The sequence below is a fragment of the Calonectris borealis genome, chromosome 1, assembly GCF_964195595.1.
Source record: "Calonectris borealis chromosome 1, bCalBor7.hap1.2, whole genome shotgun sequence".
Classification (NCBI taxonomy): domain Eukaryota; kingdom Metazoa; phylum Chordata; class Aves; order Procellariiformes; family Procellariidae; genus Calonectris; species Calonectris borealis.
The window spans coordinates 109,040,248-109,058,556 of record NC_134312.1 but is presented as its reverse complement, the minus strand read 5'-3'; the positions used below and the strand labels follow the sequence as shown (position 1 = coordinate 109,058,556).

The following is an 18,309-nucleotide window of genomic DNA, read 5'->3' as shown; positions in this document are numbered from 1 at the left end:
CTAGCTGTGGAAACGTGCCAGAAGCCATGCCCACCCCAGCTGGAGCCTCTATTCTCCTCATGATCTGATGTACTGACACACCTTGATATGCGACTTGAGAGAATCAATTCCTTCATTTAACTGATTTGCAACTTACAAGTAAAATTTTGTGTACTGGTTCAGAAAACACCTGAGAAGTCTATGTCAAAAGATCAGTTTGACTCTCTTGAGAAAAGAGACTGTATTTTAAATTAACAAAGACAGTAATTTATTTCAGATTTGGATTATTTTTTGTGTTCCTTAACTTGTGCTTAATAGTTAAATACTGCAGTAAAAATACTAATGTGTCATGTTCATAACAAAGTAAACTAAAGGTGCAGCACTGAGAAACCACCTTCATCTCATATGCTACATATTAACAGCATAGTAAACATTTTTATGTTTTGCAGGTCAGACAGGTACTTCTATTTTTACATTATTAGCACTTCCATCTCTTGTAGCTAATAATGCTGCCACCTCAGTATATCTTATTAAAGGTGGGATAAGTTATAGATAGATTTCCACAGCAGTTAGCCATCTTTTAAACATCTGAAAAACAATGAACCTACTGGATATTCAACTCAACAGAAAATCAGTTTCATTAAAATCAGGGGGGAAATTTCAACTTCCAAAGGAGACAATATGTGGCAAATTTCAGCTTCTCATATTCACTACTACTATATAGTAAAAACACTGATCACGTATACCATTACTTTTTCCTAGGCATCCAACCTAAAAAGTATTCCCAGTTCATTCAGTAAATTTGGGAAATTAACCCATAATCAAAATAGGAAGAGTTCAGTTTCTACATATATCTCCAATATTATGTCTGTACAGGTGGCTGACAAAAGTATGTAATTTCAGGATTAGAGCCTTATAATAGAAATGCTGCTGAAATTCCAAATTATTATAAATTAGTAACCATAAAAATATAAAGTCAATCTGTTAGCCTGTCACCAGTGTATAACATCCTGGGTTTTGATCATGCTGGTAAGTGTATTATCTTTTAACACTGAGTGTTTACTTTAGTTTTTGTTTTGAACGAAAAATATAAAAATACATTATTACCTTTTTGTGTATCAGGCCAATAACTGCAGTCTTGATTTTGACTGCAGTAAGCATGTTGTTACACTGGTATAACTGACGGAGAAGAGTTTGTGAGAGAAGTACAAAAACCAGGGCAAGAGCATAGCCATATCCACACCCATATGAACTAGGATGATTTTCACTGACCATTATCATTGCTCTGAAAATGAAGGAAAATAAATTTTAAATTCTGTGCATTAAGTCAACAACCAACAATAAAAAGTTCAATAAACTGACATACTAGCATCTTGTTTAAATAAGTCCATTTTGGATCCAGATATGGTGGAAGGTCACAAAGAAATACGATATTAAAAAAAGGCAGGCCTTATCTGTGCTTTCCAATTTGTTAGCTTAGAAACAGTTCTCAAATACTATTCTAGGCATGAATGTGCTATTGCTGACTTCACTGACAATGGAGTACAAATGAAGAATGGCATGCAAGAAAAAAAAAATTATATATTTGTACTTAGAAAGGTTGCAACTACCAACGATGAAAGTGAGAGAGAAAAAAAATCGAGAGGAAAATTCAAACTGAGAAATTTCTCAAACTGAGAAAAATAGTTACTTGACAACTGAAAATATTCTGAAAAAATAGAAGGGTTATTCAACCTTAAATATAAAGTTGCTGTAAGCCTGCTATAAATCAACAATAGTTACTTGCCATTTTCTTTTCTCCATTGCTTTTCAAAGTTAGGACACACACTGTACGGTGAATCACCTTCATTCAGTTCAAACATCCCTCTCCAATGGCTTCTTATAGCCTATAGATACTAGTCTGAAAGAAAGCAATGAGTTTAGACAGCATGAAATACAGCAGACAAAACAAGCAACTCAAAAAGTTAATGATATAATTTAGTATATATAAATAAACTCTATAATCAAAATAAGGTATGTAATCCTATAAAGGCTGCAGACTAAATAGTGGAACATACTTACAGTCACCTTAAATACACTGAAATTCACCTGAAGTAAGAAGAGCCCAAGCAGACTGTCACATCTGAATAGCAAATTCTGAGGAACCTTTGTACCTCAGAATCTGTCTTCATTTCTGATCCCATATTTCTTTATAGGAAAATACACTATTTCATAAACAAATATGTGTAGCATCATTACCCACTTACTCTTGCGATCCAGAATGAAATACCTTTTCTATCACAGGACTGCATTATGTTGCAACTCATCTTTAACCAAAGTAACAACCTTAAACTACTGGGTTTCAGCACAAGTACAATAGAAGTTCCCTTACAGTTGATCTTCAGCTGTTAAAATTTGGTTTTAACAAAGTGCTTTTACCCACTTAAGTGTCAACAAAAACAAAAATTGGTCTTAAAATGGCAAAATAGGGCTGATGATTACACTGAACCTACAGGAAGTCTGTCTGAAAGAACAATAGATGATTTGGAATTTTTGATGAGCATGTCAGATTTATGACAACTCAAAGCAAACCATGCCATACTATTTCTGAGGTGGGGAAAATGCAAAAGGATTAACGTTGACAATGTTCTCTAACTTAAAGGGAGTCCCAAACATCTAGGAATCAATCAGAGACACATGTGTAGACACTGGAGCGTGCGTCCTGTCAGCGGCAGCTCTAATGCTTTCAAGCTGGTGGGGATTTCCCTCCCTGAGGGCTGCAGCACAAGCGCAGTGTCGGTCTTCTCTAAGTGAGCACTTCCCGTGCATCACTCCCGTGCCGGTCAGTGCCAGCGCTGGGCTTAGGCCTCACGTGTGTGCCGTTGTGCTTATCACAGGACAGAAAATAAGTCTCAGAAACACTTTTTTGGAGGTTGTAAAATTCCGGTGGGAGTGGACCTCACTATCCCCAAGGGCCACCCGAACATCTACTGAAGCTGTAACATTAATACAAAGTGAATTTGCCTTATGCTTGATAAGTTAAGGCAAAAATAACACGGCGTCTCACTAAGAAAGCCAGCTTTTGAGACAGATGAGGAAAGCAGACCAATTGGTACTTGAGTGGGAACTGTTGTTTAAGAATTGTGCATAACTCATCTCAGTGCTAAAACTCACCGCTGCCAGAGGATAAACAGATTTACCAAATGCCCTTCACACTGTAATCTCCAGATTGCCGGAATTCTGAAGAAACATAATATAGCATTATGGGTTTATTATGTAACAATTAATTGGAGACTTCCTCATTTAGATTGCAGGCATTAAGGCAAGTATATATTAGCCATAATTTATTGTGTTTGCTTGTGATTGGAAAGAGGGAACGCATCTAATGTTCAGAATATTAGCTTAATCGCATCTAGTTAGTTATTTCATAGGTGAACAGCTCTCACTGAGTAGAACTGAAATCCTTCTTTTTTTTCCCCTCTTCTTTCGTTAAACGTTGTGGAATTGGTTAAAAAATACAAAGGATAGCCTAGCTTGAACATTAGGGTAAACATTGTGACGTAATGAACAAATAAATGTCATATAGAAGCACTGCACTCAGTATACTGCATAACTTCCTAGAAAACCTGAAAATTTCTATTTATGGTGTAGAATGTAAGGACTGGTAAAAACCACAGCTACTCTGAAACTGATGGTGAATTCCTAACTTCAACAGGGCCAGAGTTTAACCTAATACTCTGAATCGTTGAAACAACCTGATTGTTTTGTCTCAGCTTATTAATAGCAAATGCCATTTTCAGTTTTTCCTTAAAATTAATAATATTGAATAAAGCAAGAAACAGTTTTAATAGTCTTAAAATGTTTTTTCTCACTTTTAGATTTTTGAGGTCTATATGTCTGACTCAAATGATTTTTAAAGAAGAAAAAAGAAAAATGTTAAAAATGAGTAATAGTCACAAGACATAACATATGAAATTGTTTGAAATAAGATCCAAAATACTAAGTGACAGGAAGCTGCATGACTTGCTATAGTTGAGCTTTCAGTTCCAATTTTTGAGTAGAAAATTTCCCAAGAAGTGGGAAATGGTGCTTATGAGCAGGTGATCTACAGTAATAACATGCAGCCTGCCATAAATTGGCTACTTGGAAAATACCTTAAATGTACTACTGAATATTTGTTGTATCACTATAGGGAGTATAAAGGAAACCTTATTTTGTCTACTGCCAAACTTTACACAGACAGATAATAAATAAAAAATGGATAACCTAATTTGGCTTTTTATATCCTGTTGTCTGAAATTATTTTCTATTGTGACAAGAACATTGTGCTTAGTTATCAAAATATTAGTTTTAAATAATGCCATTACATAACATATAAAATGACTGTTACTATGTATAAACAATACTCCACAAAATATTTGAATATAATCTCTAAAAGTTGTAAACTTTGATTTTCGTGTAAAAAAGCTAACAGCAATCTTGGGTTGAGGCTCTGGGTCGAGCTAGAATGACGGTGTGGAATGTAAGTGCACGCTCTGTAACTCTGTGAGCATCAATGAGCATCAACGAGCAGTTTATTAAATTCTCACCTGCTAAACCAGGAATATATTTGTTTATTGAAGAAAAAAACTTTTTCTTCAGGGCTGCATTTCTGTTTAAAAAGAGAAAAAAGGAAAAGTAGCAATGTTACTTGAAAGGCTGAAGAAAAAGTTTTTTTTTTCTTTTACCAAACATGTAGTTCTTAGGAGCTATTTAATTCTGAGCTATAACAAGGTCTATTCTTACACTTCTTTGTCTGTTACCTTCTCCCATCAATACACTCTAACACAAGGTATGAAGAATGAAAGAGATCTACAGTCTCGTGACTTACTAGAACAACTTAACTTGCTGTAAGATATTAACCACCACCTTAGCTTCATTTTACACTGTTTACACATACCCTAGAGTATGCTCACACCAACCGTAAAACATAGGAGTTGGACTCAATGATCCTCATGGGTCCCTTCCAACTTGAGATTATGATTCTATGTCCAATACAAGCAAACCTTCCTTAAGCCTTTGACAATTAAAATCCTGCAGGTTTTTTTTCCCCCATTTGAAAACCTAGCTATTGGAAGTTATCAACTGCTAATACCTAAAGACGAGCAATCTCCTTTCAGACCTTAAGAAATGAAGTACTATTAACGTGTACTGTACACATAAAGGAAGGGAACAGTATGAGGCTTGTGCACTGCTGCCAATTTCAAGTGCCACTGGAGAGAAGTGTAATAGAGGCAAACGAATATGAACTCTCCCATTCTTCTTGAGGTATGTGTATCCACACCCAAGAACGACTTCAGCACACGTAAGTGGTAAATTCTGTTCCTCAGCAATTACTGTATTAAAAGCATTTCTAACAAAAGATGCAGTTACAGTTATTTTCGGTAGGTGGTGTAAAAAACCTACCTATGAAAAATGTATGCTGCGGGTGCTCTGAGATCCTGTATATTTTCCACAACAATTTTTCTTGTATTTTCAGTGAAAAGCCAAATGATTAAATGATAATCCAAGAAACAAATACATATATAACAAACTTCTGTAACAAACACATCTTCTTGTGCATCTAACTTGCCCTTCACTATCAGATGTAAACGTTTGTCAGGGTCCATTACGATTTCTGAATTTTACATCCAAAGAGCATTGTTTGTTTGAACTATTGTCTTTTACTGTTGAAGAACACGGTAGAATTCTTGGGCACGAATGTTCCCTGCTCAAATCCTGCTCCTATCCGTGGCACAGCTTCTATGTCCTTAAGAAAAGAATGGTAAGAAATATTGAGTGCAACCCCGGCTTAAAGATTATTCCCCTCCTTAGAAATTCAAAGGAGACATCCCAGGACGTATCAGCGGTCATTAACTCCATCTTTTTTGACACAGTCCTAGCACGAAACCTACATGAAATCCGATCAGGTTGAAGGCAGCCACCCGTGGCTGCCCCGGGAAAGCAGCCGCCGGCTCCCTTCCCGGGGCAGCCGGCAGGCCCTGGCGGGGAGGTGCCCCGCCCTCGGCCCCGTCTATAACGCCTCCTCCCCGCTCGGCCCCCCCCGCGCTCTGTCACCTTCTTGCCGGTGGGACTCGGGCGCTCGTAGAAGCCGCCCTGCTTCCTGCGGGAGGCGGCCATGGCTCCCCCCCGAGCAGCCGGCGGAGACCCTTAACGGCCGAGGCGTGGGAGGCGGCCGTCGGAGGAGGAGGCGCGGGCTGGGGCGAGGCGCCGCGAGGGCGGTGCTGCCTCAGCCTTCCCCGCAGCTTGGATCCAGCGCGGCCCGGCCAGTTCCGCCGCCCCGCTGGGCCCGAGGGCAGGCCCCGGCCGGGCGGTAGCCCCACGGCCGCAGAGGTTGTGGTGAAGTGCGCTTTGTGCTCTAAAACGCGACCGGCAGCCGCCGAGGGCACGGTCTGCCTGTGGTTTTTGTCTCGTTGGTGTCATTTAATGGCAGGCCGATGTGTGCTGTACGAGTGGGCAGCATTCAAGTGAAATTGAGAGGGCAGGAGAGGGAAGGGCATGCGGTGGTGGGCGCACACAGTGTCCGACCTGTCTTGTAATGGTGACTAAACCTATAGAACAACAACTTTTTTTTTTTTTACTAGCTCTTAGATGGATGTGTGCTGGAAGATTTTTAGCGCATGAGAAAACGACAAACGGCGACGGTACTTTTCGTCTTAGAGTTGGGCCTGCAGCGCGAGCTGCTTGGTGACACCAGCTCAGTCTCCCGCGGAGAGCAGGGCAGCGCAGTGCCGTTGCTGCTGAACAGATCCAAATTAAAGCACTTGCGGGTAAAACTTCAAAAGCACGTGCTCGCTCTTGACAGAACGACTCCACCTGGGACTGGCAACTGGAACTCCGGCCTGTCTTTAGAACCGGGCTGCTGCAGCACTGGGAACTCTGGCACATTGCATACCAGAGAAGCACGTTTTGACCTTTGTTACTTCTCAATGCTTTCTAGTTTTGCTTCATACAGCTTGCTCACTAGTATTTAAATATAAAGGTAGGTAGGAAGGAAGCTATAATAGCAATTTCCATTGCTGTGTTTTTTTCCTGAAAATAAAGTTCTTCCAAAAGTTAATAAAAATCAGTATCTTGATTTTACTCTATAGTTAATATGGCACCTTCCCTTTGACTCTTGTTGACCTGGCACATTGCCACCTTAAATGAGAATGCATCACTGGCTGCAGCGATACTGATTTGTCCGAAGTTTGGGAGATTGTAATGGAAATAACTATGCACTGCATTCCATATAATAAAATAGAGAGAAACAAGTCTAAATGCAAGATTTATGTGACAGCAGGGAAAGCAAGGTCTTGTGGCCAGCCAGTAGCATGGGAAGTGAAAGACCAGGACAAAATAACAATAATTTAGAATCAGAACTAACATGGAAAACATTCATTTCATATTCATAAAGAATTTCAAAAAGTGACTGAAACAGATAGGGGTTTGAAGAAATATTTGGTCAAGGCCAAACTCAAGTGTTTTTTTTGTTTCCAGTATTTTATTTCCTAAACATGGTGACAATGTAATTAAAATATCAGCAGGGCCCTGACTAAAGTGATGTCTTAAGCTAACAGATGTACAGAAGAAATTTAGTTATGGCCAAAGTAATTTTAGCACATTCCCACATGCCCAGCTTTTCTTTTAACACACTGACGAGTTTTAGGTAAGCAGATACTGGGAGGTGTTAAAATCTGTACCTCCCTCAGGAAAAAAAAGACTGGGAAGAAAGAGGGCAAGAAAAATTATTTCTTTAGAACTATATTGATATTTTATCAGCCATATGCAATGTGATCCTCCTTGACATTCCTTTTGTAGCATATAATTGCATTGAACAGATTATCTTCTCTATCCACTGGGGAAGTCTGATAAGGACACATTAGCATAGACCTGACTAAGCTGCTCTTTCTGTAGGCTAACTGTGGTTTGGGCACCCATCTGTCTTCTCTTTTGTTTGATGAACTTCACTTCTAACTTAAGCTAATGTTAACATATTCTTCCTCTACTTGATTATGTTTAAATTTCTTTAACATAGGGAACAAGTTTAAAGAAATCCAGTGTATTTTACTTGTTAACTTTTTCCATTATTGTGGCAACTTTTGTGATCAGTGACTCACTGGTATAATGTCAGCGGTGTCTTCCAACAGAAATTAGATTACATCTACTAAGATAAGATAAAGTCCTAAAGATACTAGTGGGGGGGGGGGGGGGAAACGACCACCAAAAAGATAAAGGGGCAAATGTTTGTGTGGAAGGGTTGAGGGAAAAAGGGAAAGGGATTGGGCAAACTTAGCAAATTTCTTAAAACATAAAGCATAAATCTTATTTAAGGTACAAACCTTCATTACATAAGTTCTTTCTAGAGAAGGTTGAATTCAGTTGCTAATGACATTTCAAGGGTACCATGCTATGGCTTTATAGGAATGTCTCTTAGGCTAAAGAAGTAATCCCTTTGGGAAGTTAAAAGCAGTGTCTTGAGCAAGTGATTTTATTAGCTGTGTTTTATCTTATCAGACAAAAGAGAACCGTTGCAAGCTAAACATTCTTCCATTTCTGAAACTCATCACCTTTAAACCAGTAAACGTCGATATTCTTTCTCAATACAGGTGTAAGGATGAAAAGTATTCCTTTCAAGCAATCCAACATTACAACCAAGACAACTGAGTTTAATAAAACCAAAATCCTTCTTTACTGCTGGGTTCAATTTGAAGCCTACATCTAGTCTGAACAGAAGACTTAACTTTAAGCCATATTAAATAGCTGTAAATTAAGTGTTTTGCTTTCTTATGTAATAGGATCTTAAAAGTATTTCACCTGTACTTGGTATTGTATAAGACAATACCTCTGTATCTGTTTATAGGTTGTTGGTGGCAGTTGTGAAAGACTGAAAATAGGTCATTTGACTACTTTGGTTCATCACGATATGAGATAGTTTATTCTTCCTCTGTTAAACAAGGGAAAAACTTTGCTTCTTTAGAGGTAGTACTAACTCCACTGACTCATGCTTTTGTGCTATCAATTAGATAAGATACTCAAAATTTTTCATCCATTTGTTACAATGAACATTTAGATTCTCAAATAAGCAAATAAAACACTAGAAAGTAACTTTATAGAAAGATGCATATATATGCATGTAGCTCTACTCAGTACATAACTACAGCCATAAAGTACATACATTCAAGTATTGATACATATGTAAGTCTTGTAGTTAGTGCAAGCGTCCATATTTTACCTCAAATTTACTACTGCAAAAAACCAGTTCCAATAACCATACAAGGTGATCCTAACTGAAAGTAACAACAGAGCTAAATCAGAAAGGAGAAAATGTTATAGGTGTTGATACTTCACTGATGAGCTTATCTCTGATGTGACGCTTAGAATTTCTAGCCCAGAAAATTCAGTGGCTCCAGAAAATTCTTATACCATTCACAAAAATACATTCCATAAGTGATGGAAGTGATCCATATGCTTCACGAGTAGCTGAAATTATGTATATTCATAAAGTTTCTATACTAGTGAAATAGTAGCCTTCCATGATTCTTGGGGGTGGGGGGAAGAACAAACTAAGTTTTTTTCCTTTATTAGGAAAACTTTATCTTCTTAAATGTTTCCTATACCTTAAATAGAACTTTCCTCTTTAAAAAGGTTGAGATTAAATAAAGTATCGGTATATTTTATGCATAACACATTTCAAAAATAATATGAATCTTGAACATTCCTTTTTTAATAAAGTGCAAAGATGAAAAATTAAATTTCTCTCAAATAAAAATAGCAAATATAATTAAAAAAAAGATGAATCCTGTTACACAGTATTAATGCGTCTTTTTCTTGCCTTTGCGTTTCTTGTATTTTTGGTAACGCTCTCTTTGTCTCATTTTGTCATCCTCAATACTAGTGTCGCTGTCACAACTTTGCTGTCCTCTCTTTCTTTTAGAGGTGCTTTCATCCACCTGGTGCACTTCAGAGTCACTTGAATGTGGCAGGGCCAATTCAGAAGAACTCTGTGCAGATTTAAAATTTGCAGCTTGATTCCGATAGGGCGAAAAGGATAAATTAGAAGGCAGTGGTGGAGTCATCTGATAGAAAGGAAATTGTTGACCCGTTGGACTCTGTACTGTGTACTGCTGTGCTAAAAAATGGTTCATCTAGAGAAATAGAAACTTGAGTTGTTAATGCTGTAAAGAGCAAGTTCTGAAGAGTTTAATTTTGCATGCATTATGGCTTATACAATGAAAATACTGATAAATTATACAATAACGTAACACAGAACGTTTGAGAATAAAGCTTACATACTTTATTATATCAACTAGTATAGTTGGAAAAAGTAGACAATTTTTTCATGGCAAAGTTAGAACAGAGATGTAATCTGATTTAAGATTAAACTGCCAGTTAGTCCTTGTGTAAGGTAATCAAACATGGCATTCCTTTCATTTCTTCATCTATGTACTTTATAAACATTTGTATTTGCAGTGTCTATTGTTAACGTAAAGACATGCACATCTGCAATTTTTTTTAATCTGGTTTAACTAATTTTAAAGTTAATGTGGAACAAGGTGTTCCAACAAGGTATAGTGAATCCATAGATCAAAGCACTTGGAACAACACGCGTAAGTGCTCAGCTTATTGCTACAGTCCCTAAAGTATCCCAAGAGTCCCTCTCATACAAAACGCTCTGCCCAAATACAGAAACAGAATTACAAAGGTCAGGAAAAAAGCGGCTTTCTACTGACTGACAGTAACCAGAAAAATGATGGGGAGCCTGTCTGAGTATGTTGTATGTGCAGGCAGACCCCAAGTCAGTAACCTGCCTGGCCCACCCAGAAATGTGTGAAGGCATATATGTGAGGAGATGGCTTCCTACTGAAGCTGCAACGAACTATCATTGGAGACATACTGTGATAGCATCCTTTCTAGCAAGCAGAAAATGGGATGAAGTCAGTTGGGTGTGCTGGTCTGCCGAGTTTGGTCTCTCGGTGTTTACGTACTGCATTGTTACTGAGGACACTCACGCTGCGTTGTTACGTTGGCAAGCACAGCGGGGGAGATGGTACACTCCCGAGCCTTCCAACCACAGTGGAGGGGATGGGAAAGCACCAGCTCTTCTGAGGGTGCAGCCTGGGAAGAGGGGAGTCAGGCCACCATCCCATCTGTGCAACAAGGAACAGACTCTCTCCATTTTCCTGCTCAGATTGCAGCTAGCAAGAGTAATCTATCCAGACTTCACTCCTTCTACAGTTACAAAGGGCTGGGCATTCCCCAGTGAAACTGGCTGGCAGCAGTACTGTCCACAGTTGGTGGACCTCACATTAAATGTTGGGTTTCTTCAGTCCTACCGATCCATACTCATCAGATCCAGAAGCTCCATGATGTGTTTGCTGAGTAGGGTTTGGCCCACAGGTTGCCATCTGAAGAAACCAGTTCCCTTGCCTTGTGGAATATCTCAGACAAGAGATGAGGACAAGAATGGCCCTGCGCACCACAGTCCGTTAGAGGGGAAGTGCAATACAAGTTCTCACTATCTACTGCTATGAAAATAAATCATGAATGTGAGAACTGCAGGGGCATGTAAAGATTCAGGCCAGAAACCCTCAAACTGTTATTGCCCTAACTTGGGCAGTGGTCATTTGTTGGGCAAGTTTTAGGTTTGGTTTTAGGACATTTCAAACTTCCGCTGGGCATTTCTGAATTGAGTAAAAGAGCTACGAGGTTCCCTGACTGAATTAGCTGTATATGAAAAAGCTATTGCTTGCATGGTTGTAATTTTACTAGATTAGCTTGTCTCACCAAGGGGATTTGATTTGGAACACAGTACAGGAAAGCTCCGTCTGTAGACTTCTACGTTTTTAGCCTCTCTAAGCTATATACCTTTAAGACATTCCTGCAGTAAGAAAATAATTTGGTTTGGTAGGTCCCCTGTTATTATAGTACCCTTAAGTGCTAAAATAAATAGACCTAATACTGTCAAAGTTAGCAGCCTAAACCACATTTTGAGACATTAAATAAGCACCGTTCTTTGCAGAAATGCAGGATACATTAAACTTCATAAAAAATCTCCCAAATTTTTAACTTTTAACACAAACTCACCATCTTTTGAAAGCCTGAGTATTCATGAGGTAAACTATTGTTCATTGGAAAAGGAGTAACAGGAAATGGAGGATTTCCATAAGGCTCTTGATACCTAGGAAAAACAAGCAAACGTACAAAGACTAGACATCCACCACGTACAGCTTACCAGAGTGCTGAGACTTAACTCTTGGGCTATAATGAGAATATCCAAGAGGAGAATTGAGATACTAACAACTGGACTTCCATGAAAAAGCTGATAAAACAAGGAAAATACACGCAAAGACTCAATTAATGAGTAATCCTCACAGGTACTTAAGTGCAGATGCAAGAGTGTTCTGGATTTCACCACGGGAGTTTAGCTTCCACAGAGAGTTCTGTCACATTCATAAATAAAAATGTTGAAACATTGAAAAATACTGAATCTGGGGTGTTCAGACTTCCATTATAACAGGTTTATACCTGTGCATTCATATGTGCATGACAGCTGCTTGTACATACACACAAAAAATAAAGATATAAACTCAGTGGGGTTTAAAAAGATTATCTCCATTGTCAGATTTTTTCCCCCTAACAACTGCAAACATTGTTAGTACAAGCATCATATTTCAATATTTTCTCATGGTCCTGCATCTTGCAGAAACAAATAAAGAATGGAAAATTCAAGTTAACTGAACCTCTGGCAAGCTAAACAACCAAATGTTAAAATTAACTACAGCCCATTGCAAGTCATCACTAAGGATGCAATTAAAGCCTGCAACAGCTGTTCTAATGAAAAGCCTAAAGATTGCTCTACCACATCAACTGATTTTCTTAATAAGTTTTTTTTAAATTATAATCATACGGTTCATTCACAAATGATCTTTGTTACCTATATGAAGGTGAATGTAAGTCAATATAGTTCTCAAAACCATGTGTAGGGCTGTTTAGTTCTGATGAGTGAGAACTCCCTGTAAATAAGACAAGAGCATAATGACTATTCAGTTACAACTATTCAATTAGGAAGTTAAAAATACAGAAAGTGTTCTGTGTCATCTGTAGTGTGCTAATATATCTAATGCTGTATATAACGGTAAGGTGCCATTTTATGGCAGATAATCTATAGCATCATTTTACTGCTTGAAAATGTTCATTTATCATTTATTCACTTACAGAAGCATAAATCAGGGCTGTTGAAGTAATCAAGAACAGAATAATTCCCATCCAGTTACAGACACAGGAGCTGCTTCTGATTTTAGGAACCTCAGCCATTCTACTTAAACCTAGCAACTGCTCTGTACAGCCCTTGAAGTAAGGAGTAGCACAGTGCATACTGGGAACGTGAGTCCTTAATGTTTGGGTTGCAAATGCTGCCTGATCATTAGCTTCCTAGAAGGTTTATTTTCATAAACATAAAATGAAGAGTGTGACTCTGATTTGACTATATTCTTCAAACTACAATCCCTTCCACTTAAAAGAACAGCTCTGATAACTCTGTGGCTTCAGTATTAAAACTATCAGACAGCTTATAGTTGCTGCAGTTACTGAATGAACTTTACCTGCCAGACTGCAAATAAAAGTCACACCCTGATTCCTAAATGTAATCTGGCATGAAAACCTGTGTTGCTATGTTTTCTATACAGTGTGATCTGAGCTGGCTTGCAAGTTATGCTGTGCTGAACCAACCTATTGTATTCTCTTACATATAGGCAAGTACTGAATCCTTCCCTATGCAATTGCCACGAGAAGTTTTGTTTCTTAAAAAAAACAGACTGTAATTTGTTCCAACTATAAATGATCATCTTTGTAAAAGATTCAAGATTCAAAAATAGTCATAAAAAATAAATTACAAAGACTTAATCATTGAGACCACTAAACATACCAAACCGATACTGCACTTTAATTGGTCTTCCGTACAAACGGATTCCATTCAGCAAAGCTATTGCGTAAGGCACCGATTCTTTGTGCTTAAAGCAGACAAATCCAAAAGACTTAGGTTTTCCTTCTTTGTCCTTACAAATCGTCACTTTGGTTAATGGTCCAGCCTGAAAGAAATTTGTATTATTTTCTCACAGAAATTAACAGATTGACATTTCATTCTGTTTTGAATATTTCATAATGATGTATATTTTGCCATAGTCAGAAAAAGTCTAAGTTTCTCAGTATAAGAATCTCTACTTAATTTTGAAAATGTCTCTCCCCATTCCCCAAGCTCAAATTCTGAGCCTTCTACAAACAAAAATCAGCTCCACAAACGTTAAAAGGGAACCAAGCATCAGTCCATGTTTAGTCTTTAATAGTCAGATTTTTTGATTATTTTTAAAATACAATGATGATAGCTGCTGCAAGAGGAAAGACTAATTTACTGACTCCATAGCAAAAGTTTTCTTATGCATGTACAGTTGCTAGTACAATTATTACAGAGGTTTTTTGCACAGCTAACATAACTAAGCAAATTAATAATATCAGCTATGTAAAAGTGACCTACTCCATTAATATGCTTCTATTTTGCTCTTGCTTACATTTCCTAAAATGGGCAGCATCAACATTGTGGGAAAGCAAACCTGAATAGAGAGTAGTGCTTCTGGAACCACCACAAAACAGACTTTTCTGTACTGCTTAACCCTCATCACAACTGCATGGCAAGGAATCAAGAGACCCTGTCATCTCATCAGAGATAACATACTGTTTCTGCCCCCGCAAAAAAACCCCAAAACCCCACCAACAAAACAAAACCCCAAACCACACCCTTTGGCTGAAATATCTTCATTGAATAGTTCCATCTCTGCCTACACATACCATTTTAATCCTTGCATAGTACTTCTAGAACCAAAATAAAGGAGTGATATTCCATAAATGCTGGCTCCATTTTCAAAGAAACTATCATTTTCATAACAGATATCAAAGATGATGAATTTTCTCTACACAAGATGAATCAGTGTATTGGTCACCAAATTAACAGTTTCTCATCAAAACAAACTATGCGTCTGTACGGCTGATTTAGCAGAGTAAAAAGTGGCCAACAGCAGTCTCCTGCCACAGCTCAGGAGCGTTAAGGATGCAACAGCTTAAGTTTAGGAGGATATAATACTCAGATGAGCAATGATGTGACCATAAGTCACAAAAAAATCCATCAGTAAAAAAAATTACTGAATGTCTAAATTACTGTAGTAGACGGAGAAGTCATTGCTCTGAATCAAAAAATAGCACTCATCGGTAGAACTGGCTTCCACTACTACTGATGATACATGTACTTTTCAGTAAAAGTCGCTCGGAAGTCATCTATAGCTACAGGCAAACACAAGTTAACTCATAACAGCTTTACAGCAATTAAACTGCATAAACAGTTAAACATTGAAAATAAACACACAGCATATGCTCAGATGAAGAAACTAAGCCATAGAAAGTAATCTACTTTATTATTCTGCATTTTCAATGATTACTGTCAAACAACAAATCTGCAATTTGTCTGCTGTGAGCATTTAGAGTGATGATGTGGAGCCATCTCCCTTATTATACCCTCCATGTTGTCAGACTGAAGATGTTAAGGATTGTCATCTGTGATAATAATGTCTGATTGCTGTATGCTCTTGCCAGCTGTATATAAACTATCCTCAATTAAATAACATGCTTTTGCTGAAAAATGAAACACCCCCACCCCCCAACCCTGGTGAAAGTAGGGAAGTCATGTAGACAAACACAAAGGATGAAAAATAATGTACCATTTTTTATTATTGGTGCAGAGGGTGATCAGGCTATACAGCAACGCATACTACCTAGGTTGTCCTGTGCAGGGAATCTTCAAAATGTTGATCTCGTCTTTCCAAATATCTTGAAGTTTGCTGGGTTTTTTTGTTTGGTGTTTTTTTTTTTGGTTGGTTGGTTGTTTTTTTGTTTTTGTTTTGGTTTTTTGGGGGTTTTGTTTGTTTGTTTTTAAAGAAGGGATTTCAGGAAGATTCTGAACATGCTTATTTTTGCTTGATTTGGCTCCTTAAGGCATTTTTGTTGTTGTTCAGCACTACATTGCAGTTTTTTTTAAAAAAAATTATATATATCCAGTCTTCTGATTATTATTTGCCTAACGAGGAGGATCTGGTTCTTCAAGAACTAGAAGCAACAAACTCAAGTCCTTTGCAGATCAGTCTTTTAAATATGTAGTCTTCCTGTTCATAAATAAAAATATTAATAGTTTAGAAGTAATAATAGATACTTGCTTATAATTTGATGGGGGAAAAGCAACAGGTCAGGAGTGCATCTTTAAGACTATGCCATAGCAGGAATATTGAACTGTACGCTTTCCAAGAAAGGACAATACTGCAATGAGAAGCATATGCTGTTGCAGCAAAAGACAGAGAAACCTGAGTGAGAACAAGATGAAGAGAAGGAAAAAGATAAGTAGGTGTTATTGGGATGACCTAAAGACCTAGATAAAAGTCAGCAGTTGGATGACTGCTGCAGATTATGCAGAGGAGTCATGCAAAACTGCATCCTGAGAGCATCCACTTATCACTTTTGTACCAGAATTTGTATGGTATTACTCATGTCCCCTGTTAAGATAACCTTTCTTAACCTAACATTTACAGTTAAACAGCAGACTACTGTTCAGTATTGGAAACAGGTAGGAATACTGCATAGAAAATAAGGAGGGGGGAAAAAAAAAACAACCAACTGTTTCTTAGCTAATTTTAGGGAAAAGCTGAAAACTGAAAGTTAGGAAGAGATGGGAACCGCTGTCTGGAATATAACAAACTAAAAGGCTTTTCAATGCAAACGGGGTAGCATGCTGAGGTCTTGCCTAGTTAACACGACAAATATCAGATTAATCAATGGAATAAAACTGGTGAGTAGAAATAGTTCTGTTTAGCAAATGAAATAGCAAGAGAACAGATGATTCTGCCCACATCTTTTTTTGCACTCTTTATTTTGCAAACTCACCAGAAGGAAGCAAGGTTCATGCTGAGACTGGGGGAAATTAGTGGACTGGTAGAACCAAGTTTATCACCATGCTGTCAGCTAAACTGTCCAGTCAGAGTCTGGGACCTTTTAGCTTGACAGAGGCTGACTGGATCACGCCAGGAGGAAAAAAAAAAAAACCACTAACCAAACACACCATAAACAAACTCAGGAAAAGCCCATAATCAGCAACTATTGTCAATCCGTCTTGAAGTTTAATGCTTGCATTAGTGATGTAATGCTCCCTTCTCTCCATATCATCCCCCCCTCTTTTCCTTACTACTTTCAGGTTAATAAGCCTGGCCAGAGGTGCTGTCAGCGTGAGATCAAAACTGAAGCCAAGTCAGTGTCTTAACATTTTCTCTTTGCCGTTTTCTTTCCTCCTTGGCACACCTTATTTCCAAAGAAAGAGAATTAAGCTCAGGTTTGATACAGGTCCAGCTACTTAGTATTTTCCCACCACCTCCCTGAAAATCCCACCAATGGCATTTTTAGTATTTTCTCAAGCATTAAAACTTAAAACATTTTGATATAAAGGTCATTTATAGGTGGAAGTCCCGACTCCCACCTGCAGACCATTCCCATTGCTTTTCGCACTCTTAATAGTTTCAACCTTGCTCAACACATTTTCAGGTTTCACACTGATTTTTCTTCATCAAATTCTTGATCAAAATTTTCTTGCTCAGACTATATTAAAAAATGTGTAAACAAGATTTTTTTCCTTGGGGATTTTAAAAACATCTTTACATTATTGAACTTCCTCATAGCCGGGAGGAGACAAAACCGAGAAGGGGCAGACGGGCGGGACCGGGACGGCTCCCAGCCGCAGCGGCGGTCGCCTACAGGCGAAAATAAGGGCTCCTGCCCCCGCCGACCGCCGTGCGCGCTGGCCCGCGGAGGGCTGGCCCCGGCCGCCGCATCCCACAGCGCGCTGTCGGCAGGCCCCGGCCCTGCCCGGCCGGCGGCTTCGCGCTTTGCGCCCGCTGGCAGCGCTTCGCTCCTGCGGCGGAGGCTGCCGCGGGCGCTCCCCAGTGAGCCGCAGCCCGGGGCCTCGCCTCACCCCTGCCCGGCCCCGGGGACAACACGGCCGCCGCGCCCGGCTGGGGCCCGCCGAGGCCTCCGCCCTGCGGCCCCGTCCCACCCCTGAGGGCCCGCCCTCCACCTGCAGGAAGAGCTCGTAGAGGATCTCCTCCCGCACGCGGGTCTCCAGGTTCCCCACGAACAGTGTCCGGTCCGCCTCCTCAGACCGCCCCGGCGAAGACATGGCGGCGCCGCCGCCGCCAGGTACCGCCGAGGGAGCGGAGGGGAGAAGCGCCCCCGCTGCCGTAAAGCGCC

At 39.2% G+C, this 18,309-nt stretch overlaps 1 protein-coding gene and 1 pseudogene across 6 annotated transcripts; both read right to left on the bottom strand.

Annotated features, from left to right (window-relative positions):
* LOC142073520 (multidrug resistance-associated protein 1-like) overlaps positions 1-6,117 on the bottom strand; it is a 35,486-nt pseudogene extending 29,369 nt beyond the window's left edge.
* A 2,334-nt stretch (positions 6,118-8,451) lies between these two features.
* Positions 8,452-18,309, bottom strand: RBM11 (RNA binding motif protein 11). 6 transcript variants are annotated; one of them, XM_075170372.1, is made up of 6 exons: positions 18,137-18,256; positions 15,744-16,184; positions 13,904-14,066; positions 12,914-12,992; positions 12,064-12,157; positions 8,452-10,124 (listed from the first exon to the last, which is right to left on the bottom strand). In XM_075170372.1, the coding sequence occupies exons 2-6, from the start codon at positions 15,744-15,746 to the stop codon at positions 9,792-9,794; spliced, it is 672 nt and encodes a 223-aa protein (XP_075026473.1). In that variant the 5' UTR covers positions 15,747-16,184; positions 18,137-18,256; the 3' UTR covers positions 8,452-9,791. The 6 variants fall into 6 exon arrangements, 5 of the variants coding, with proteins under 5 accessions (XP_075026473.1, XP_075026465.1, XP_075026446.1 ...); XM_075170364.1 differs by having other exon boundaries at positions 15,744-17,083; positions 18,137-18,219; XM_075170345.1 differs by having other exon boundaries at positions 15,744-17,367; positions 18,137-18,217.